This window comes from Zootoca vivipara, chromosome 3, assembly GCF_965207765.1.
Source record: "Zootoca vivipara chromosome 3, rZooViv2.hap1.1, whole genome shotgun sequence".
Classification (NCBI taxonomy): Eukaryota; Metazoa; Chordata; class Lepidosauria; order Squamata; family Lacertidae; genus Zootoca; species Zootoca vivipara.
This window is the reverse complement of record NC_142586.1, coordinates 66143623-66167862: the sequence shown is the minus strand read 5'-3', so window position 1 is coordinate 66167862 and position 24240 is coordinate 66143623. Positions and strand designations below refer to the sequence as shown.

General features: G+C 41.0%; 1 protein-coding gene across 12 annotated transcripts in view; it reads right to left on the bottom strand.

Annotated features, from left to right (window-relative positions):
* The window catches only part of ARID1B (AT-rich interaction domain 1B), a 357452-nt gene that overhangs the window by 20592 nt on the left and 312620 nt on the right, over positions 1 to 24240 (bottom strand). For 7 of the 12 annotated variants that reach the window (XM_035108659.3, XM_035108661.3, XM_035108662.3 and 4 more), the window contains 4 exons: positions 13792 to 13898; positions 12889 to 13047; positions 5568 to 5777; positions 4255 to 4459 (listed from right to left, as the gene is read on the bottom strand). In XM_035108659.3, the coding sequence (XP_034964550.3) occupies positions 4255 to 4459; positions 5568 to 5777; positions 12889 to 13047; positions 13792 to 13898 (681 nt within the window). The remainder of the gene's footprint in view (positions 1 to 4254; positions 4460 to 5567; positions 5778 to 12888; positions 13048 to 13791; positions 13899 to 24240) is intronic. The other 5 variants (XM_035108664.3, XM_088667325.1, XM_088667326.1 and 2 more) reach the window with 1 other exon arrangement.

Sequence of the window (24240 nt, the reverse complement as noted above, 5' to 3'; positions counted from 1 at the left end):
CATTCATTCAGATGGTAATGACTGGGCCAGAAATATTTTAACACAGCACCACACACCACTTTCAAACAAGTTAGGATTGTTAGGATCAGAGCCTTAGAATGAGGGTATCTTGGCTGATATATGAGGAAGTCTGTACTCCACTGAATAAGATTAATCCTCTGTCTTGCTCTCTAGGTGTAGCATCCAATTCCTCCTGATGAATTGGTGAACAATATAAAAGCCACAGGGAGAAAAAACCCAGAAAACATTGGCTAGAAACCTCTTTTATGTGGAAGAATAGGCACCTGTAAAGCATGCACAAACATGCAATGTCTATGAAAGTACTATGTATACATGGTTGCATTTGCTGTGGGTGACATGATATCCTCCTTTTTTATTTTATTTTTTTGAGGGAGAAGGACGTGCCTTTACCCCTGAGATACTACAATGATATTTGGCACGCATATTCAGGATAACATTCTACATTTTAAATTAGAACCACAGCTCTACTCCCTCATCTGTTTGCTGCAAATATATCAGAATTTATTTTCATTTATAATGGGAATACATGATGTGATATAACTCAATATTGTAATGAAAAATAAATAAATCTTATTAGTTTAAAAAATAATTTATGGCCACGCTCATGGCAAAGACTCATTTGTCCATATTCTTATTATAATGAAACATATGAAAGTTAGCATGCATGTTTAGAACACCTTTCTAATTTTCAAGTTGAAATATTAGCATCCTTTTTCAAAGAGCCCAGGACAGCTGTAAAATAGTGTGCTGGCATTTCACTCTTAAATACTGAACATGTAAAAATGAAGCATACAATGTACATTGTAAGACATTATTATTTGGTCGAAGTTAGAGCCCAAAACCACTTTCAATGGGATGAGGGGTGGGGGGGGGGAAGATTCAAAACACAGTTCAAACCAGTATCAAAAGTGAGACCTTTCAAACACTAGTACTGTATGTAAAATGAAATTTAATTATATCCTAAATACAGCCAGTGAAGTGGCTAGGAGGAAATTGGAGAGCATTATTTAGTCTCATATATAAATCCCTTTTCCTGCTTTCAGCAGATGCTGATGAGAAATCTGTTTGGTAATTGACTTTGTACTAGTAAAACGTAGTTCAAAGGAGTGAAAGCAGAAACACCGACAGGACTGTTTCCTGTTTTCAGTAGTATCTTATTCTGCTCCGAAGCCACAGCAAGTTTATCTAGCCCAACTTGCAACACGAGTTCTTTTGTGTCGTTTACAGTGCCTATGGGTCCATAAAATGTTTGAAAAGAACCAATGCTGGCAATTAGGAAACAAGTCCTTATGCATTTCACAGAATCTATACCTCAGCAGGTATAGATTCTTTCATCTAGAAATAGAGTCTTTCTTGGGGTAGACCTGTTTTACATTTCCCTCTCCCACACTAAACAAAACACACCTTCCTTTTCAAGTCCCTAAGCTCTGGAGTTTTTTTGGGTGTGTGTGTGGGAAGAAGTTTCCATTTAGACCAAAGACAAGTTCTTTGAACTAAGTACAATGCTGTTGATGATATATTTTGTACTTGAAATCTGTCAGTTTCATGCCAGTAAGAGGGTACAGAGGTGTAAGGAGTGGTGATAAGAGGTAAAGAGAAGTTCAGTTGCACGGGGGTGGGGTGGGGAATCCTAACACTAATTCTTCTTGTAAGTTTGTGGATGTTAGACCCATTCTAACCCCTGGACACAGCAAATGTTACAATATAAGCCAGGCTAGCTTCCTGTGCTGAGGCAATCACCTGGGTGATGGGCCACTGGAACAAAGGAAACGTGATAGGCCATCAAGAGAACAGAAGAAAGGGGGCTCTGTGCCAGTCAGCAAATGGATGGGGTCCCCCCTCTACCTTTTAGATAGTGAGAAGCAAAAAGTCTGAGGGCAGTTTGCTGTGATGTGACTAAGAGGAAAAAGCTGCAGGCTGGAAAGGCAGAGAGAAAGCCATGGCCGATTTCTGCTTGAATCCAAGATTGTGGCACTTGGAGACACAATACCGTTCTTGGTGCGGTGATGCTGTGAACCGCTCCATGGTAGGTTCAGGTTGTATATACAGTCATACCTCGGTTTAAGTATGCTTCGGTTTGAGTACTTTCAGTTTAAGTACTCCGCGGACCTGTCTGGAACGGATTAATCCACTTTCCATTACTTTCAATGGGAATTTGCTTCAGGTTAAGTACGCTTCAGTTTAAGTACTCCACAGACCGTCTGGAACGGATTAATCCCCTTTCCATTACTTTCAATGGGAAAGTTGCTTCAGGTTAAGTACAGACTTCCGGAACCAATTGTGTACTTAAACCGAGGTACTACTGTATGTGTACATAAACCATATATCATTGAGACACCACAGGCTCCGCTGTGCCTCATTTCCAAAAGGAAACACAAACCCTGGGTAGGCGCCTGGAATCTCACACCCCTCGGAGTTGGGGTGGCATGCAACTGTATTTTTTACTTTGGTTCTCTGTCTTTCTAGAGGGTTTATATGTTGCAATAAAAGGACACTAAACTGCTATGAAAATTTCCTGATTTTTGTGAAGGAAAAATAATACTTCTCATCATAGTTGGAAATGAATTTCTCTACCATAATGCGCACCACATAAAAAAATGGACAAGAAGGTATATTTGAAGGTATTTATGGATGGATATATGACCCCATACCAAAATACCAAAAAAGGTAAAATTGCTCTAGTTCAAAATATGTTAAATTGTTGCCAGTGATTTAATTAATTTAGGAAAAGAATAAAGAACACTAGAACAAAAAATCTTAGGACACTTAATACTAAGTTTTATTATGGCATTTTCTCTTATTCATTCAATAAATGAATGAAACTTTATCCTCAGTTGGCAGATACATACACATGCAAACACTCATGCATGGGCACAGAGGAAAAAGGTTTTTTTTTCAAAGCAGTGGTCATGTAATATAAGGGGTTGCAGTAGGTCTGTGACATTCCTATACAGAGCCCAGATGTATATATGATAAGAACAGCATACCCCACTCATAAAATCAGCCACTGTGATAATACTATCTTTTTACTGTAATTTAACAGCTGTAGTGGGAAAGAAATCCAGAATACTGATTAAGCCCAAATTGAATAGAATCTACTTTACTGATAACATTCTGGTCCAGCAATTTCACACTGGAGCCTCTGCTTTGAGTCTTTTTTGTTGAAGGATGATGACTTTGACGATGCTGAGAGGTCAGCAGTGTAGTGAAATGGGGAAATTCTCCTACTGGTTTCTGAATGTTGAGATTTTGTTGTCAGATTTGTGTCCAGTTTCTCTTGTGTAGAAACTGAGCTCTTAGTTCTAAACAGACCATGAAAGGGAATTGTGGCAGGTGTACATACATACACATACACACACAGACACACACAGACACACACACACACACGGTAAATACTGGAGAAAGAGTAGCTAAGAGCCACTGCTCATATGGGCTGTTGTTTTTAATATAATACTATCATCTGAAAAAAACCTGGGGACCGAGTTCCTGTGTCAAGCTATCTATTGCTAAACCTGGCCTCTGCATTTCTTGTAACTGTAAATAATATATTCTGAGACATTAGCAAACAACTTCTACAGCGCCAAACAGAAGCTAGCAGTAGTTGTCAAAGAAAAGACGGCAGGGCTGATGCCTCTGTGCCTTTGGTCTTTTTGTTCCTTGCCCATGTGATCTCTACCATCACAACCCTCTCACTTCCATCTGCATCCACTAACTGCTCCCATTCCCGATTCCTCCGTGTCTCTCACCTCACCTCCCTCAATATCCTTTCCTCATTGTTTGGACATATTCATTATTGAATCAACCATCATTTCTCCGCCCCTCAGCCTTCTGTTCCTTCTTCTTTTCTGCCAACTCTCATTCACTTTCTCTGCCTTCCCCTGCTGCTTTCTCTCTCAAACTTCAACCTACTGTATTTTTTTTGTTCCAGGGTCTTCCCTTCCTCTAAACTGCAATCTTCGTTGCTTATCACCACCAAAAATGTCACCATGTTCTGTACAAATGATGAAGAGTGTAGGGGAACACACCACATATTTTTGCAAATGTCAATATGAAAGCATATAGGTTATATAGGTTGCCGAAGATTACAAAGACATGTTTAACTGAGCGGCTTGATCAATTCAATAGGAATATCCCAATCAAACAAGAGGCTCTGGAGGTCTAGAGCAAAAAGTAACTACATCTCCTTTACACTTTAAGCAACATGACCAATGTTCCTGCAGTTCTTCTGCTTACCAGGAGATGGCGGCTGAATCTTAGGTTGTTTCTTGGTATCTCCCGTACTGAAGACTTCTGGAGGGGGCTCCTCCCCTCGTTCAATCTTGCATTCAAAGGCAAACAGGTACTGGATATATTGTTTTTTCAGGGAGCTGGCTGCGCTGCTTGAAGTGCCAACATTTAGGTTGGTTGCCAGCTCACGCCACTTCTTATTTTTATTAACCTAGCATAAATAAATAGCAGAATCAGTGGATTGCAACCTGATGAAAGCCAGGAGACATTTTTAAAAACACAGCACTTAATGCCTTTTTTTGTTTTTTTGCCTCTTTTAACTAATGCTCATTACTCCCACACTCGTTTGTAACACACAAACAGCATTTACACTTATAAAACCATTAAAGAACCTGTTGATAGCTATACAAAACACAGTATCTTCTGCCAGGCATCAGTTCTCTACTCTTTACATTTTGGGGAAAGCTGGGGCTTGTAATGTGCAGTTAGCAAATCTATCTTCCACCTAATATGTACTTATTCGCTCTGGCACACAAACAAGCATGCAGACTCCAATTATAAACAACCATTTCTAAAAACTAATTTAAAATGGCAATTATAAGGCCTTTTTTCACTGTTGAAGTGCTTTGACATTGATATAAAAAATTAAAATGAAAGGCCGTTTCTCTTCCAAAATAGCCACTAGTTGAAGGATCATTTAGCTAGTAATTCCTAATTCAAGTGCTGTAATGCCAGGGCTTCTTGTGATGGAGATCAGTGGTCTCTTTGCAGAACAAGATATACAGTCAAACAAGGTTCAAAATGAATTACAACTGATTTTGAACATACTAAGGTGATTCAGTGAGTTTCTTTATTGAAAGCCTTACATATGGTGGCCGACTAGAATGAATCTTGCTTTATGCCGTATGATATCAAAGCCTGTAAGTCTTAGAGCTGCACAATGACATTTTTCTGTGCTTGTGATGATAAAGAAGTGTATACCATGTGAATTCTTGCAAACTAAATTCCAATATTGCGTATACCAGCTCTGAAACACAGGTGCATATGACAAAACTTGTGCATTTTTCACAGAAATGGTATACTGAGATGTATCATCTATAGCTGTGGTGGAAAGACATAATTATTCTTTATAGTTGCTAATATCTATATGGTGTCCAAGAAAATACTTACGCACATATGCTTAATAAATCCAGAATAGCCCTGGTTCTTAGACTTGGGTGCTGCTAACAAAGAGGTCTGACTTCACCCCCAGAGGTGCACTCCATTGTCTCTCCAGACAGACGGATGCCAACGAAAACTAAGATGTAAGAATTTCTTACCTGTGCTAAACCTCCAATCTCCTTAACACAGACATACAGCCTGAAAAGATCTAGTGGCTTCTTGCCTACAGCAGGTAGACTGGCCACAGGTGTTCCCCTCTCTTCCATGAAGTTGAGATACCGATCCACCCACATTCTGCGCTCTGGTTCATTTCCCAGCTCATACATTTTTGTGATCTTCTCTCCAGTTGTGGTAGACGAATTTGATTTCTAAAGCAAAAGCATTTTTTAAAAAAGCATTGGGGTAGGGGCAAGAAGGGAAAAGATAGTAAGAAACTCACAATGGTGACAAAGAGAGGATGTTAAACTAAAGCTATCACACAACAGGCAGGAATGAAGGCTACTAGTTCAGGCACAAACAATACATTCTGTCCACATGCTGCAGTTTGCTCATCTGATTTTGCAAAACAAAGGGCCCAAACTCCCCCTTTTATTTTTTTAATGTTTTGCCCTTATACATGAACTTTGGATCTCAGAAGGCAAGTTTCTGATGATGCCTCAAGTCATTCATAACGTAGCTTCATTAAGCTATATGACATAGGAGGAAAACAAAAAAGATTGCTTGGAAATCCACCTTAAAATGAATGCCACCAGATATGAGAGTGAAAAGCTAAAGAAATAATCGTAGAATGGAACAGGTCAAATCAATTTTGCCAAATCTGGTTTCTTGCTATATCTGGCTAAAAAGTTGGTAAAAGTAAGTCAACACAGTTATTAAAAAAGTTCTCACTCTATTGCAGTGCATGAGCTGTCAAAAGTACCTTTTATCAGTTTTCTAGGATCTTCCTATGGTCTTCTGAGCTCAATTCTATTTCTGTGTTATTTATGAAGCCCCAACTATCTTGAGTCATTCAAACATGACATGTCATTTCTTCCCCTACATCCCTTTGTACCACCTGTATGTGAAGTTCAAGGGGCAAAAACTCTTAAAAGCGATGATGGCAATAGTTGCTTGATGTTGGGGCAGTTGCCAAGGTCTCATCTTATTTCACTGACTTCCATGCTTGGGATGGAGTCCACTGTTTTTAATTAACCAAATCACCTTGCTCTATAAAACTTTTTTGCTTTATATACAAAATTCTCATTTATTCACAGTAATGCTTATGTAACGTTGTTGGTCACATTCTGAAATAAAGGACAGTATCAATTTACTTTTAGCATATTTACCAAAGGGACACTTATTAATTACTTAGGTTGAACTGGGGTTTACTAGATGTAAATGGAGGGTTGCAACAGGAGAATGTGGCACATCTTATTGTCTTTCCTATTGCTTAATTTAGGAGGATATTAATTCTTTATCAACTTTCCCCTTAAAAACAATTGCACAGCAAACTATTCTAGTGAATTTTGAAAAAAGGCAGAAAGAGCTATAGATATTTCACATATATTCACAATATCATTTTAGATACGTCAATATATTTGGAATGCAGGGAAGCAAACAAAGAAATTATTTATTGCTCTGAACAACTAATTATTGCAGCCAACACTACTATTGATAATTAATTTTTATATTTTCTTACTTCTGATTCCACATGCTCAATACTTGCAGCACATGTTATCTCTTAATAATATAACCCTTAATAATTTTCACTCTGCTGCCATTCCAATTGCCCATTACAAGAAACATTCAGACTTAATGGCCAAACAAAGGTTTTTCGATTTTACACAGTGAAATACTTCTTCTTATAAAGCTATATCATTAAAAAATGGGAAGTAGTTTACCGTCCTTTCTTTGCTGGGCACTTGTACTGTCTACATAAAGAAAAGTCACTTTTCAACGAGATGGCAACAGGCCACAAAGTGACAACATAATCTGAAAACATTACTATTTACAGAACGAAAGAAGGACTTCTCACTGCAGGAGCTTTCAGGCTGTCAAGCTCAGTGAAGTGGGTGCAATTTTCCTCTAAAATGAAATATTAACTTCAAAAGAATAAGGAAAAAATCTTTCCATAGAGGGCTTGATTTCTACCGTCTGCACCCCACAGCTAAAAACATTAAAAATTTCACATTTTGCACATGCAACTGCTCGGTCAAGCACAGATTATAGAAGCTTTGTATGGCCAGATTCTGCCTATAGAACATACCTCCTTCAAGTAAAGTTTTATACTTGACAATTCTGATATTTATTGCATTGTAAAATCAATAAACTATGAACTGAAGTCAGTGCAAAAATCAAAGCTGGAGTAAATAGTAAAAAATAATGAATGTAGCATCAAATGGTTTTGTTGATGCACAGCAGGGTAAGTAAAGTAAAGTAATTGTGCTGGTATTAAGTTAACCAAAAGTATTCCATGATGAAAGGCTTCTGAAACAAGATGAGTAAATAATATAATTTCTGTACAAGATGTGTGTTATCCAGTATTTAAAAAATTTGTGACTGGAAAAGTATGCTGATGTACGTGGACAGTAGCTGTGCATTTATTATCCCAAACCTGCCTGTTCTCAACAGTTACATTGTAGTGAACGATTATTTCCATGTGTTCATGCAAAACACCTCTGCAAGCATGTGCATCTAGCAACAAATAGTCACAGGTGAACTACAACAAAGTTCACTGTACCATCACTGATGGATTTTTGAGTGCCTGAAAAATTCTAAAGACTGCATAGCCTTCACTGGGGGAGCATTCACCATCCTGTAATTTGTATATGTTATTGTGAATGTCCAAAATCTATAGACCATCTTGCATAAAGGTAAAGGGACCCCTGACCATTAGGTCCAGTCGTGACTGACTGTGGGGTTGCGGTGCTCATCTCTTGTTATTGGCCGAGGGAGCCGGTGTACAGCTTTCCAGGTCATGTGGCCAGCAGAACCAGAGCAGCACACGGAAATGCCGTTTACCTTCCCGCTGTATTTATCTACTTGCACTTTAAATCTACCTATTTATCTACTTGCACTTTAACGTACTTTCGAACTGCTAGGTTGGCACAAGCTGGGACCGAGCAACGGGAGCTCACTCCGTCGCGGGGATTCGAACCGCCAACCTTCTGATCGGCAAGCCCTAGGCTCTGTGGTTTAACCCACAGCGCCACCCGTGTCCCACGTATCTTGCATACATCTGGTCAATTTCCAGAATGGTAGCTAAACTAGTGTTTGTTTATTATAACTATTACAGTATAGTGTTGTCCACATTTGTATATCTGGACATTAATTGAACACATGGGGTATTGTTAACATTCCTTGGCGATTGCTGGCTATCTTGCATGTTCACTCTAAGTTACATATTCATGGGAAATGACTCTCATTGTGTGGGGCAGAATCTGTGTACACAGAAAGGCTGTATATGGCAGGGGCCCCTGGAGGGAAGCAATGTGTATCTCTTTGATTAAAGGAAGATACCTTACACTAAGACCAGGTCTAGCTTAGTATTGTCAACACTGACTAGCAGCAGCTCTCAGGTGGGGGTCTTTCCCACTTCTACACTTTTCCAACACTAGGGATGAGACTTTTTGCATGCAAATCATGTGCCACTGACCAGCAGCCCTTCTTGGTATGCCTTTGGGGTACTACAGATACTTGGCTTTGTATACTGATGATACCCACAGTGAAGAATTCAAGAGTTCCAAATTTGTGTGCTCACACTCATATTCTCTCAAATATGCCATTTATTGCTATCCTATTTATGTACCCAGAGTAAACATAAACTGATCCTATTAACAGCAGAATAGAAGATACCCAGTTTGAAATTCTCTAATTACTCAACCCAGTGTCTTCATATTTTCCTACCCCAGTTGGAATCAAAGTAACAATCTTCATAATACAGGGCTATAACAATGCTTCACTGAAAGCATGTTAGCTCTAGAACTCACTCTCTGCTAGAAATATGTGAAGAATCTGACCAGATGTTGGATATGGTTTTTGGTATCTTCCAGCCAATTGATAAAAAGAATACAAAGCTGCTATCCTGAACACTCCAGATCTGATAATTGATAAGGTTAGTAAAATCTTCCAAGCAGATAATTTGGTAGCCCAAATATATCTACTGTATATAGTTTAACACCCTGATCTGAAATTTGCTTCATTGAAATAATTTTCACTGAAATCAAAGGATTATGGTAAAAGGAAGAATATATACCTAACCCAAGTTATTTCTTTTCTGGTTCCTTAGAACTCAATCAAATCATAGATATTTGTTCGGAGAAAGTTTTACAATAAATTCTAAGAACTATATCTGAAGTGAGTGTTTACTCTAAATTGAAAACAGAAAGGTAATTACTCCCACCTTCTCTATCCAAAAAACCCCCCTGAAATGGTTCTCTTTAATTAATGCGGAAACAAAACATGCATTTCTAACAGGCTCCCCTGGGGATGAACAACAGCTTAAAGTACTCATGAATACATATTTTCTATCCTAAAGATGTTCTGCATTTCCAGAAATATTGAAAAAGACTGACATTCTATGCACTTAATGCCTCTCTGTGCCCATTTAAGAAAAAGTAAAATACTCAAGAAAATACAATAATTTTCTTCTTTGTAGAGTTGTCCATTACGATAAGCATTCAGGCATGGCCAGTTTTGACATTAGAGGGAACACACACCACCATATGCCTTCTGAGACTCAAAGTCATTGCCCTCTTTCCCTAGTTCCTCTCTACTTTTGTTGATGTTTTCACACTAAGGGCTACAAGCACATATCTCCAAAAACCCTCTAGAACATAATGCAGTTATTTAAAATATTAGTTACCTTTCTCTTTCTTTTTGCATGGGACTTTTGTGCTGGTATTCATTTTGCCCATTGATAAAAGCTTAGCAATCTATTCTTAGAGAAACAATTTGCCTGGAAATAATGTTTTTTTTATTTTGGGGACATCGGAATGTTTTAATCTTCACGAACCAAACAAGATAAACACGTGGCTGTCATTAAAAGCAGCAGCTGTATGTATATCAACCCTGACCTTTTCCATAATGTCTAATACAAAGATGGGGAACCTTTTTCAGCCCAAGGGTATGTGATCCCATAGACAACCTTCTGGAGGTCACGAGTGGCATCAAAACAAAAGTGGGTGAGGGTCACAGTGGGCACCCAAATGTATACCATATATCATACCCACCCCGTCCCAAAGCACTTAGGCTTGAAAGGAGAATGCTAGTTTTTACATGCCTGATTGCCAGAGAGAGTGATCTTAATAGAGATTGCAGCTGGATTGATGGAGACTGAACACAGCCATCGTTTGGCACCAGCAGGAGGTAATTTTCAAGTCTAATTGCAGCAGGTCAGGGTGAAGGTGGTGAGTTTTGGAAGGTGAGCTGTAGTGTGTTCCATCTGGTGTGGCAATTAGGCTTGAGAATAGCCTTCTCGTGGCTCCAATGGAAGGTTATTTTCAAGCCTGTGTGTGTGGTTTGGTTGGGGAAGCCCCTCAGTCCTCATCTGGTTCATGGGCTGTGCCTTAATAACATTATATTCAGTGTCTCTCTGCCAATGGCCACCAGTGATATGGAGTGGTACGGAGAAATGCAGAAGACTAGAAAATCGGGAAATTGGTATGCCCTTGTATTAGACAGCATGGAGGTGGGAACTAGACCTGGTGCTGCTGTTTTGGGAGTCAGCTGCATGTCTTTTTCTAAGTTTGGATTAAGTATTTGCCTGATGAAATCAGATACTAATAAAATATTTTTAAAGAAAATATCTTCTTAGAGATCATTTCCCCCCTCCAATCCCTTTACAGTCATACCTCGGTTTAAGTATGCTTCGGTTTGAGTACTTTAAATACTCTAAGGACCCGTCTGGAATGGATTAATCCACTTTCCATTACAGTGGTACCTCGGTTTACAAACACAATTGGTTCCGGAAGTCTGTACTTAACCTGAAGCGTACTTCACCTGAACTTTCCCACTGAAAGTAATGGAAAGTGGATTAATCCGTTCCGGACAGGTCCGCGGAGTACTTAAACTGAAAATACTCAAACCAAGGCGTACTTAAACCGAGGTATGACTGTACTTTCAATGGGAAAGTTTGCTTCAGGTTAAGTACGGACTTCCGGAACCAATTGTATACTTAAACCGAGGTACCACTGTATACAATATTTTCTCTTATTGTCTTCTGGAATTTTCTTTTCCATTAAGGTGCCCTGGTGAAAATTAGGATTTAACTGAAGACACTTCAGTATGTTTAGTGATTATTGCAATTGATGACATGAACACCCCATTCTTCATGCTGTCAGGACTCCAAAATTTATTTAAAATAAGTTATTTGTTTGTCTAACGAAATTGCAGTGGTTAAATAAATCATGTTAAGATTTTAGGTGGAATTCAACATTATGATCGTTCTGTCAGTGAAAGCACTTCGGCTTGCTAGATGGAACAAATCCCCCTCTCTTCCCCCCTGCATTGTTCTGGGGGGGGGGTGTCTCTCAACCTCCCAGAGCCAATTTGGGTCTGGAGCATGGGGGTACAAGAGGAGAACATGGGGTGGAAGCCCCATTGCATTAGCAGGACTTGTGCTGGCTTCCACTAGCACAATTGTTTAGTTGAATTAAAGAACTGTAGAATTGGAAGGAATCACAATGGTAATCTAGTCCAACCTCCTGCAATGCAATTTGAATCCATAGCAGACCCTGCTTAGATTTGCAAAATGTGCTTAGCAGTTTTATTTCAGCATCAGCCTATTCAAAATCATTTTGTGTTTAATGAACAAATACTTTTGAAACTACAATGCTGTCTGAAGACTACATGTGTTTTTCAAGTGCAAGTGGATACTGTCAATTTGAAAAAGTAACTTTCCTGTAATGTATAAATACAATTTTATCCTGTATAATATTTTTATGACACCAAATAGGTTTGGGTATTTGGAGATTATGATTGCTCCAAACTATAATGTACACTCAGAAATCACCCAATTCCTTAAGAAAGGAGAGTTTAATTCCTGTTTTTAGATGATAATGCTACTCAACACCCAAATGGAGGGGAAAACAATTTTGCAAAGAGTTTGGACCCAGTAACTGAGACAAAATGTCCTTAACCAACACAGTTAGCATGCTCTGTAAGCTGATGCATTATGAGAAATTTGTTTTCTTCACAACATCTGCTGTATTACAAGAAAAGCCAACTTCTGTGATATACATAAATTTAATCTTCTTTTTATATAAAAGGACTGGACTAAATTTTGCCCTCAGCCAAGCAAGCTCTGTTCCCCACTAAAACCGAGTCAAACAATGAGCTGCAGGAAAGTAACTTAGGGCAGAATTTAGCCTCCTCTGTCATTACAAAGAAAGAAAACCCTTTAGTGGATAAATAATGAAGGAAAGAATCTATAAAACAAACAAGCAAGCATTAAAATATAATAAGTACAAAAAAACCAAAACAAAAGCCAGAGCCACTTACAGGGCTTGATGGAGTCTTTGGCCAGCCTGGGCTGCCAATGCTATCACTTTCATCTCCATGAAATGAGGAGATGCTAGCAGAACTTGGGGACATTGGGGAAGGGACTGGCAGGTTGCCTGGGGTTGGGGGCTGTGAAATACCCTGAGAGATGTAGCTATCCTGTGGTAGAGGAATAAAAAAGAGGACAAAGGCAGGGCAAACTTTATTAAAAATGAAAAAAACACATCCAGTTTAAACAGATTGACCATTTTTTTTCTTGTTAACTATATAAAACATATATAGAGAGAAACACACACAGACATACACAGAAAACACATACACATATAAATATATATATATATTACGTAAAGTATCAAAACGACATTATTCATATAATTTGGAAAGTTTGCTGGATGCTTGGCTGAAGTCGCTATGCCACCATGCTTCCCTCAAGCTAAATGGAGTATCAAGCATGGGTTTCCCCTTATGAGATAAAGAGAAAAAAATAAATTAAGCTGTTCACCTTATTTTTATCAAATAAGGCAGGAAAGCAAAAGTATGCTGCTGCTGAAACGGCCAAAACAGGAAGCTATAACCGAAGATAGAGGAAATGGCTGCAAGTACCAAGGTAAGACCCATTCTCCCCCCTCCCCCCGCGCACCCAGTGGCGTAGCTCAATTTCCCCACAAGGTACTCCGTAGGTTCCCTTGCCCCCGCGAGTTACAATGCCATAAGAACTAGTAACTTTCAGATCCACACAATGAAGGGAAGAAAATAAAACAACATAAAAAAATAGATTGCATATGAATGGAAAAGAGCATGCGGGATAGAACAGAAAAGGGCAAGCTCAAATCAGAGAATGAAGGACAAATTAGCAGAGTTCTTCTGCGCCAAACCAACATCACATGCAGGTGAGGGAAGTACCTTTTTGCTCTCAAACTGAGGAGGCCCATCTTCTTTTCCATCTGGCTTGAGAGGAATGGGCAGTTTGGACTCGCCTGGAGTCATCATATCTGCAAGACCCATAGGGGCTAATCAAAAAGAGGAAGCATGATTTAGCATCAAGGTTGACTTCTCGGTGTCAAAAACTGATGATACAAGAAACTGGAATATATCAATACTCCATCATTTACAGAGGCTGAGAAGTCCTTTAGATCTCTCAAATTAAGTTTTGAAAATGAGCTATATGTGCAATAGGAGAAAATGTCTCCAAATTAGTACACCCACATAATCACTCTACAAACCTGAAACACAGTTTTAAGGTCTAATTTTAATATCTAATTATTGAGTGACTCACTTTAATAACTGATAGCAATATAATCCAAACCATATATGCTTGCCATGGTAATGCTGAAAAATTGCGGACAACTTCATTAGGCACCTCTTGGATATGTGGTGTAACAAACTATGTTTGATTCTTTAAGTCATTTTCTCAAGCATGAATGTTTTCATTATGAAAAGCTACTTTGGTTACTAGCATTTTAGCAGTCACTATATAATGCATACTTATTATGCAATAATATGGCACCCCAGAGTATCCAGGCCCAAGGCTGAGTTTATAGCTACCTAGAGAGTGGCAGTATAAGAGAAACTGATGATTTGGTTTTCATGAGAGCATTTTCAGTGTCACCAATGCTGGAACAGGTTCCTCTGTACTTTCATAGATGTGAACAAGCACCAGTTGACTTATGGTCAATTTGGATGTTTACTTCATAAGTTTAGGGCTGCCATACGTCCAGAATTTCCTGGACATATCTGGGATTTGTCTGCCGAAAATAGTGTCCGGGTGGAATTTTCAAAAATCTGTTAAAATATCAGGAAAAATCCGGGCATATGGCGGCCCACATTGGAATTAAAAAAAACCAGCTTTTGCCTAAAAAAGCTCAACAAATTTGCCAGAAAAGCTCAACAAATTTTCACTTTTTGAAATATAGCAACCCTATCATAAGTGGGAACAACACAAGACATACTCCTGCTTCTGCTTCCCTCTTAATGTCCCCATCACCGATAAACAGATATTGCAGGTGGATTTGTGTTCTGACCCAAACTCTTGTGCCCATGGAACTCCTTTATGGGTCAGATTCATGTGGCAATGTTTCATATATGACTTCATTAGCGGACAAACAGAAGTGCGAATGATTCTCACATCAGCTGTTCCAACTAATAAATTAAGGTCTGAATTAGCCCTTGTGGTATGTTATCTGAGTACCACAATAAAATCTGTATGATTACACTATAAAATATCACATAATATTTCTCTGAGCCTCTTAGTTGCCAAATCCCAAGCCTACAACCTAGTCAACTACATTCTTCAACTTGTAAATTATTCTGTAGATCTGTTCTGTGGCCGATGTGGGTATTCAGCTATTTTCCTTCTTAAAGAAGTCAGCTGGGAACATAGCTGAATGCTGATCATTCTCGTTTAGATAACACTTATGCAGACACTTTCCAGAGGTGTGCCAAAGAAATGTTCATTTTCTTCTCATTGTTTTGAAGGTGGGAAAAGTGTAGGAGAGGGCTATTGTTGCATTTTTCCTGAATTTCCTGTTTCAAAGCCGAACGTCAAAAGAAACATTCAGATCAAATATGTATATTGTGTTTTTTCTGTACAGTATAAAACTGTGTGAACAAACAGTGGATGCTCACACTGAGGAATGAATACTTTAAAAACAACAATTTCTAAGAATGTACGGTACCACTGGACACGTTACTGTAGTTATATGTTGTTCTTGTATTTATATGAAAGCCAGTAAAATTATTTGGGGAGAGGGGAATTCTCAGCCTACAACATCCCAAAGGTTTGAGAGCAAAACATCTTGATGATGTGATTCAAGAAACCTCCCTTTCAGCATTCCCTGTCATGTCTCAGCCTTTTCACTTCTCTCTAAAATGCCACTACACAAATCATTTGCCTTTCCCATTGCTTGATCCCCTCCTCAAATCTGTACATGGTTTCCCATACCCTCCTTCATCCAAGATGGACTTATCTTTAAAGGTCTCCAAAACCTTGCCTCACTCTTTTGGTCCTTTATTACCAATTATTCTACCATTGCTTGTGAATTTTGCTCCTCCAACTCTACCATCGTCCATTACCCAAATGTTTCTTACTCTCTAATCTGACTTCACACATTTTCCCTTGCTGTCCCCAATGCATCAAAGTCCCTACCCCAATATCTGCATAGTGTCTTCTCTCTTGTTTGGTTAATCCTTCCTGAAACCTCACTTTTCCCAAGAGGCCTTTGCGTTAAACTGCTGCAAGGCAATTGCACACTCAGATCTAAGTCCTGTTGAGTTCAATGGGGCTTACTCCTTGGTAAGTGTGGTTCAGATTACAGCCTAACCTTATACACACGCATTTGGGAAGAAGCTCCTATGAACTCAATGGGACTCACTTTTGACTGGGCACGTATAAATGATTGCATTGTAGTATTTTAAATTTGCTGTTCGCATTCTTTCCTTCCTATTCTTGTCTCTGCCTCCCCCAATTTGATGTATTTCCTACTATTTTAGAATACAAGCCTTGGAGGCATTTCACTTTCCCCCTTATGAATTCTGCAGAGTACGTACTATGTATGCAGTTGCCACCGTGTGTGTGTGTGTGTGTGTGTGTGTGTGTGTGTGTGTGTATTCTTAAGAGTATTTGCAATCTCCGTGGAATATATAGTGGCAAACCCAAATTTTAAAGTATAAGCATTTTTTAAAACATTTTTAATTTTTGCTACAGAATAGGTAAATATTATCAGTTGAACTTCCATTTCTGTTATTACCCTCCAAAATAAAAAAGAAGCCTGCAGAGCTCAATGCAGTCACAAATGTTTGTGAGCAAAAGGAGCTCCACATTTGGTATGGAACATACAGCTAGCTAACCTCAACACATTTTTGTTAACTATGCAAAATGTGTTTAAAAATAGTAGACGGAGAAGGAAAGACTAAATAAAATATGATGGATATTACAGAATAATAAAAATCTAGCCTGATTATTATTTGGCTGCTTTGCTTTTCTGTAAAATGATAATGCAGTGTTTTACTCAGCAGCCAACATGTGGGAGAACAAGCCAAAGGGGAAGGGGGGAGCTTTAAAAACACTTCACAGATTGCCCACTACAAAATGATTATTGCACATATTCATGTATTACTATGTTTTAGAAAATAATTAGTTTTAATTACAGCAGTGAGAGAGCAAGCAAGACTCTGGCGAATAAGCTGGCAAGCTTCATGGTGCTAATTTGCTAATATCTTTAGCATCACATCACTGCAGGTTGGGAGAATGGCTCTGCCAAAAACCCTACCCAGCCATGTGCCACATGAGTTTACAGCTAACTATATACTCAATACTCATCTCTGAACTGCCATAGGCTTATTTGCAGATTGCTGTGGTGTGTTTGTAGGCCAAACAAGGCATTTGAAATATTGTAATTCAGAAATTACTATAGTACTTGGCTTTTAAAAAGTAGTTTCAGTCTTGTATATTTAAAAACGGGAACAAGGTGTCTATTTCCAAACCATGCAATAACTGAGAAACAGCCAGTGTTTTTTATGAATGGAAGTAAAATGATAACGAAGCAACCAGAGTGACTAAATGCACAAGGCCATCCAAGTTGCATTTCTGACCTCACCCATTTGCTCTGGAGAAAGCTGCAGGATTTATGCCAGAAGCAAAAGACCATTCTTGTGGCCAGCATTTTTCCTACTTGAATTTAACTGCAGTAGTGGCAAGTCTGAATTTGGTTGCCAATTCACTAGCTGCAAGTTTGTGTGATGCCACTGCAAGCTTTCTGAATGAGTGAAATCTTCAGGTGGCCCGTTCAGCTGCTTGCAGAAGGATTTTGCAAGGGTGGTAAAATCTGAAAATTGTAAATAAAATTCTGAGTGATCGATTACGATCCAGAGAAACAGGCTGGGCTATAGAGCATTTGACATGTACTTCTTATGAGCTACCCCAATAAAGCGACGGAATATATAAGAAGCCTTCAATGTGCATGACTGGTGCAGATTCAGATGCAAATCCAGTTGCATATCAACATCTGCATTGCATTGCACAGGACCAATTGCTCACAACAACAGCTGAATCTAAGTTACCATGTCATCTTGAGAAAGAAGTACTACTATAGTCTTTTGTGTAGCATCCATAGGTATTTCTCTATCCTTTGTTGAAATGCTTTGTAAAGACTTACAAGAATGCTTCCAAGGGATTTGCGGCTGATATCCCTTTGCTTTCTAGTCCAATGACAAACTGAGGGTATTATTTTGACCCCTTTTCAAACAGTGAAAGAACACTATTGTCACAATTCCGGCAAATTAAGGCATGTGTGTGCACACACACGCTCTCTTCTCCAGTGACCCTAATGATCCTGCCCACAAACTACAAATATATAAAACATTAAAAAGAAGAAGATAACAGTGAAATCTGTGATTGAAAAAGAGTTGCAATGTAGAGTGAATAGGTTCCAAGAACTAGCCCCAGGCTTTATTATAAGAAGTTGAAAGTCAGAATAATTTAAAAAAGAAAATATGGGTCAAGGTCCTGTACCAGCTATATGCCACAGCAAACTTGGCTCACATGTGAGTTAAACTGCAGTCAAGTATCATAAGACTGTCCTACAGTCAGGGATCTGTATTCCTGGGCTAGATGTCGTGCTTGTCCAGCCAGCCACCTATAGGAGAGGCAATGGTGATCAGTCTGTGGGAAAACAGCCCACAGCAAATCATTAGGCTGAATTTTGGATTCTTCAGGAAGAGCTCAGGTTGGGACTTAACAATTCTGGGTCCAATACACCAGAACCAGTAAAAATATTTGATTACATTCACTCCCCCTTCTTCCTGTAGATGATGCTGCCTGATGCAGTCAAACTACCAGCCTAGCACTGTCCACTCTGACTGAGGAAGGAGTCCCTTTCAGTCCTCCTAAACAAGATCATTCCATCTGGAGATTGAACGTACAACTGTCTGTGTGCAAACCATGGGTGCACTACTACGCACGCAAGTGGTGAGGTAGGTTTGGCTGAGAGATTTGCCCAAGACTACATGCTAGACTTCGTATAAACCTATGTTCCAAGTAGCCCAGTACTTTAGTTGCCACTGACGTGGTCTTAAGCCTTTGTAAGAAAATGTTTGGATAGTTTGTGGCCTTCAATTTTAACTGCGATGCTGTACCAAGTTGTTTTGGGTTGTATCAAGTGAAACGTGGAAAATTACACCTTATCTGCTAGAAAAAGTAAAGGGTGGATTTGGCTTTGACGCAGGAAAGAAAGAGAGGTGACTGCTCATTGCTTTGTTTTAAAAAGTGGGGTTGGTGGGTGGAATAGCTCATGTCATTTTTCTTGCAGACAAAAACATACAGAAAAACCAAGGTTGCTGTGAGGAGAGTAAATGTGTATCTGCATCAGAATCTAACATCAGTTACACACACACCTGCCCTTTATTTTAAAAGGGACAACCTGACCCAAAGTTCTGCAGGAGCTCCAGTTCATGCACATACTGAATTGAGCTGTATGGGAGAGTTCTGTGCATATACCATTTCAGCTCCTGAGATCTGGTCCTTGCATAAAGGCTCACTTTAAGACCAGTGATATGAGCTTGGCAGCAGAGCTCCGTATCAGAGTATATGCCCAGAAACACCCCACCACACACATTTCTGCAATGTAAGGCCACCCCCCCAAAAAGTTATTTTGTTTTGACTATGTCAGACCAACACGGCTACCTACCTGTAACTGGGAAAAAATGGATTCTGAAGTCTGAATCAGTAGGAGACAGATTATGCAAAACTGCATGACTGCCCAGCCTAACCAGCTTTTCACAGTAAAGGATCTCCATACAGTCACTAGCTTTTCCATGTGTCTGGAACAGCTTCATTCGCTCAAATGTGGCTCTGTGCATGGATTGCCTACCGCCATAAAAGACTGAGGATTTCTGCATTGTATACCCAAGTGTACACTGAGCTTTGGTTTGAGGAAAATGGCTGCAGAAACTGCAAATGTGCTTTGGTTGAGACACAACTGAGTGGCAGGAAAACCACAAGCACAATTTTTTAAAAAAAGAAAAAGTAGATGGGAGTAATACTTTTTGTGCCTGCGATAAAAATTGATTATAAACCTACTTGCATTACAGGTATATTCAGATGCACTTCGTAATATTACACACTGCACTACCATTTTCACTAAATTTCAAAAATGAAATTAATCCCCACCATTGTTAACAAAGGGGGGGCCTTCTGTTCATCTGTCTTTTTGAAGAAATTCTCTCACTGCTTTCTCATAAACCCCCTCCCCCTGGCATTATAACTGAAGAAACAGTTGTCATATTCATAGTCACACTGATTCTATTTAAATAATTATTTGCTCACTGAAGCCTATTACACAAGGGAGGCTTTCTTTCAGAGCATGGGGGCTCTACACTAGTTAAGAGACATTTTCCTGTATCTGCTATGTTTTCGTAACGGAACAGGGAGATGGCTGAAGTGACAGTCATCTAAATCAGTGTCTGTGGCACTGTTTAAATTCCACTGGCAGAGCTGCAACTATTATCTTTTGATTTTTCTGTTTCCTGCTCCAGAGCTACAATTTGGGGCAATAGGAACTTCTCTGAAAATGCTGGTCGTCCTTCCTGTGCCCATTCATAGTACATATGGGCATGGGTGGTTATAGGACAAATGCCGGTTTTAGGTTTGGGCATGATCCTGAGGACTATGTTTCTACATGTAGCTGAAACTTTCTATAATGTGCTGCAGGATTCACATGACACGAGAGCTAGTGTGCTAATAGTGGTTAAGACCAAAAGCCTAAGCGGGGGGGGGGGGGAGGTATACTGGACTAGAACTGTTTTGGCTCAGGTTGTGCACACATTTCTGGCTTAAAACAGAACAAAATTGGGGTTTTTTGCTGTGTTTGCACATTGCTGTACATGTTAGCATACTTTGATGTGTATCAAAGTTGCCTGCTCAATGTTCACACCACTGGGTTGAGACAGGACAGGTATGTCTTTACCTGATGGGCAATTCTCAATTTGTATTGAAGCTGTTTGGGGGGGGGGTGCATAAAAATGCAGTATTTGGTGACTTTGGGCCGTTCACTATCTCTCAGCCTAGTTACCTCCCAGGATTGTTGTGTGGATAAAAGGGGTGGGGGGAAGAGAACCTTGTACACCATCCTGAGCTCCTTAATGAATACATAGCTTGGGAAAAGGGAGATAGGGATAACAATTTTTCTCAGGTCTTGATGGAAAGTGATGATGATTATATACATGGATGATGGGAAAACTTATATTTAAGTTAGTTTCTGCAGATGAAATAAGACATACAGAATCCATATAGGAGTCACTTAAAAGTACAGCTAAGCACTACCATGTTCGAACCCTGGAAACTGCTTACAATGCTAAATTCAATCATAGTACATAAGAAATAAGAAATAAAGAGAGTAATTTAGATTATGGACAGGGTGGCTGTGGCGTTTGCCCATTCCTGGGGAAATAAGTCTGTGCAGGAGGGGGTAAAGGGTTAACAGGCTGACCAATAGGAAGCCAGAGGCGGAGTTAATGGGCTTTAAGACACAGCTCAAGGGAGCAGTTTGGCAGTTTAGAGTTGGCAGTTGGGAGTGGGAGTTGGTGGTTGTGAGGGTTGGTGTGTGGAAGTTGGTGGTGGTGAGGTAGAGGAGTTAGAGTGAGATAAAGACAGGGTTGAGATTGAGAGGATAACGTGTAACAGTGTACATGTGCATACCCAGGATCAAAGCTAGGGGGGGCACACCAGCCATGCCCCCCAGCCACGCCCCCCAGCCACCCGATTGGCTAGCTGGCAATGATGTGGCCAGGATCCCCCCAGGAGGCATGGTCAACATCCAGGCCCCCCAGAGGAAAGGGGGCCGTTTGCAAGGCAGCACATGGAGCCACCCACACTTGCACTCCTGCCTCGCCTGCTCCTTTAATGGCAGCGCTGACTAAAACAAGGCAGCAGCAGCAGCAAAGCTGCCTCCGTTGAAAGAAACCTGGACCTGGACCTGGGCTAACTTCAGCCCACACTCTTTCAAGTCACAGCGAGCACAGCACAGAAAGTGCTGCCCCACAATGCTCCACGGCACTTCATTTGCCCAGGTCCAGGTTTTTTTCAACGGAGGCAGCTTTGCTGCCGCCGCTGCTGTTTTGCTTCAGCCAAGCAGGCTGAGGCGTAGCACAGCAGGCAGCGTCCCTGCCTGTCCTCTCCAGCTGCCCTGCTTCTGGGGGGGGGCAGCTGCCCCCCTGCCCCATGCTGGGTACGCCCATGACAGTGTATCTAATGCCTAAAGCTTGTTGCTGTTTGAAATAAACTCTTGATTATTTGTTTAACTTAAATCCTGACTGAGACTCAGTGATTTACCAGGGGATCCTGGTTGTTGGCAGTGGAGCAGTGGTGGCACAGGGTCAATAGTCTGTGAAACGACCGGGGGCCCTGTGTGAATGCCACAGTGGCCTTCATTCTTCACTGAATAAGTTTCACTCAAGCTCTGGGGAACTGAGGCTTCCAGGCAGCAGGTCATGCTATCTAGGGAAGCTTGTGCTTAACATCTCCCTCTCCTCCCACTTTTTCAAATTCAGCACTGAATAAAAGAGGCAGGGAACTTGTGGCTCTCCCTATGTTGCTGGACTCCCATCAGCCTTAGTTAGCATGGCCAATGGGCAGGAATGAGGGGAACTGTATCCCAGCGAAAACTGGATGGCCACAGGTCCCCTGCTCTCTGGTATAAAAGTTTATCATATAGTTGCCCACAGCCACATGCCAAGGCAGTTACCTAGTGCCTTCAGACACATGGCTGAAGCCAGCATTAGCATCCTTATATAGCTGCGTGGAAATATGGGAAGTGCAGGAATGGTAATGCTGGGCTTCACCAAATGATCAAAGCCGGCAGGCAGCTGCCATATAGGATATTCTAAATGGCCGTCAAGTGGCTCCTACTTGTCTGAATCTGCCCTTGTTTCTCCATCATGGATTTGCTACGGTAAAATAGCTCATCAGTAAAATATTTTCAAACTATGCGCACCAGTACCAGTCCTTATAACGATGCCAATGTATTTGCTTGGAGCACAAAAAACTGTAATGTTTTGTGATGCTGTGAGCTTTCACAGCTGATGAAATATCCTCCTCTCAACACTGATCAGTGGAGTATGTTAAGTCGTTTTGTGGCTGTGATTTGTGTCTTTAAGCTAGCTGTACTGTATAGAACAATTTGTGAAGTACACATCACTGGCCCCTTCACATCACATTATTTATACAGTGGTACCTCACAGACGAATTTAATTCGTTCCAGGAGTCAATTCGTTCTAAGAAAAATTCGTCTTGCGAGTTGCGGTTTCCCAATGGAATGCATTGAAACTTAATCAATGCGTTCCTATGGGCTCTGGGGGACTGGCGGTGGCGCTTCCCCGCTTGGCTCGGGGAAGGCAGGCAGGCAGGCGGCAACAGCCCAGGCAAGCAGCAGCCGCTGCACTTCGGCTCCGGGGCTGCTGCCGCCCGCCTGCCTTCCCCGAGCCAAGAGAGCAAGTGCCATTGCTGCCGCCAGTCCCCCAAGCCAAGCACTGCGGGTGCTTGGCTCGGGGAAGGCAGGCAGGCGCTTGCTCTCTTGCCTGCCTGCCTTCCCCGAGCCACTAGAGGAAGCGCTGCTGCCACTGTCAGTCCCCCGAGCCAAAGCGCAGCGGGCGCTTGGCTCGGGGGACTGACGAGGAAGGCAGGCAGGCAGGCGGCAAGCAGCCCTGGAGCCGAAGTGCAGCGGCTGCTGCTTGCCGCCTGCCTGCCTTCCCCAAGGAAGCCCCGCTGCCGCCGCCAGTCCCCCGAACTGCGCTTCGGCTCGGGGGACGGGAGGGGAAGGCAGGCAGGCGGCAAGCAGCGCCTGCTGCGCTTCGGCCCCCCACCGCTCGCGGCAACCGGCAGAGACCAGCGGAACACAAAGGGGAACCAGCTGTAGCGCGGGAAGAAGGCAAAGGAAGATCAGCTGCTAGCTTCCCGCGCTGACAGCTGATCTTCCTTTGCCTTCTTCCCGTGCTACAGCTGGTTCCCCCTTTGTTGCCACTCACCGCCGCTTCATCTTTCTATGGCCGCACTTTGCAAGACGAAGCGGCGGTCATAGAAAACCTCTTCGTCTTGCGAGTCCCTCGCGCAACGCAAAACTCTTTTTGTCTTGCGAGTTTTTCGTTGCGCGAGGCATTCGCCTTGCAAGGTACCACTGTAAATCTACTTACATTTACTTAACTTCTGGTTAAAGGTAAAACATTTGCCAGAAATTAGACTTCTGAAGCTTTGTTTATATGAGCAGATTCAATTAATTCTATCCCATTAAATATTTGGTACCCCAAGGTTGCTTATGTCCCATCTCCACAACTAAAATGATGGAAGCCTTTTCTGTAAATGAT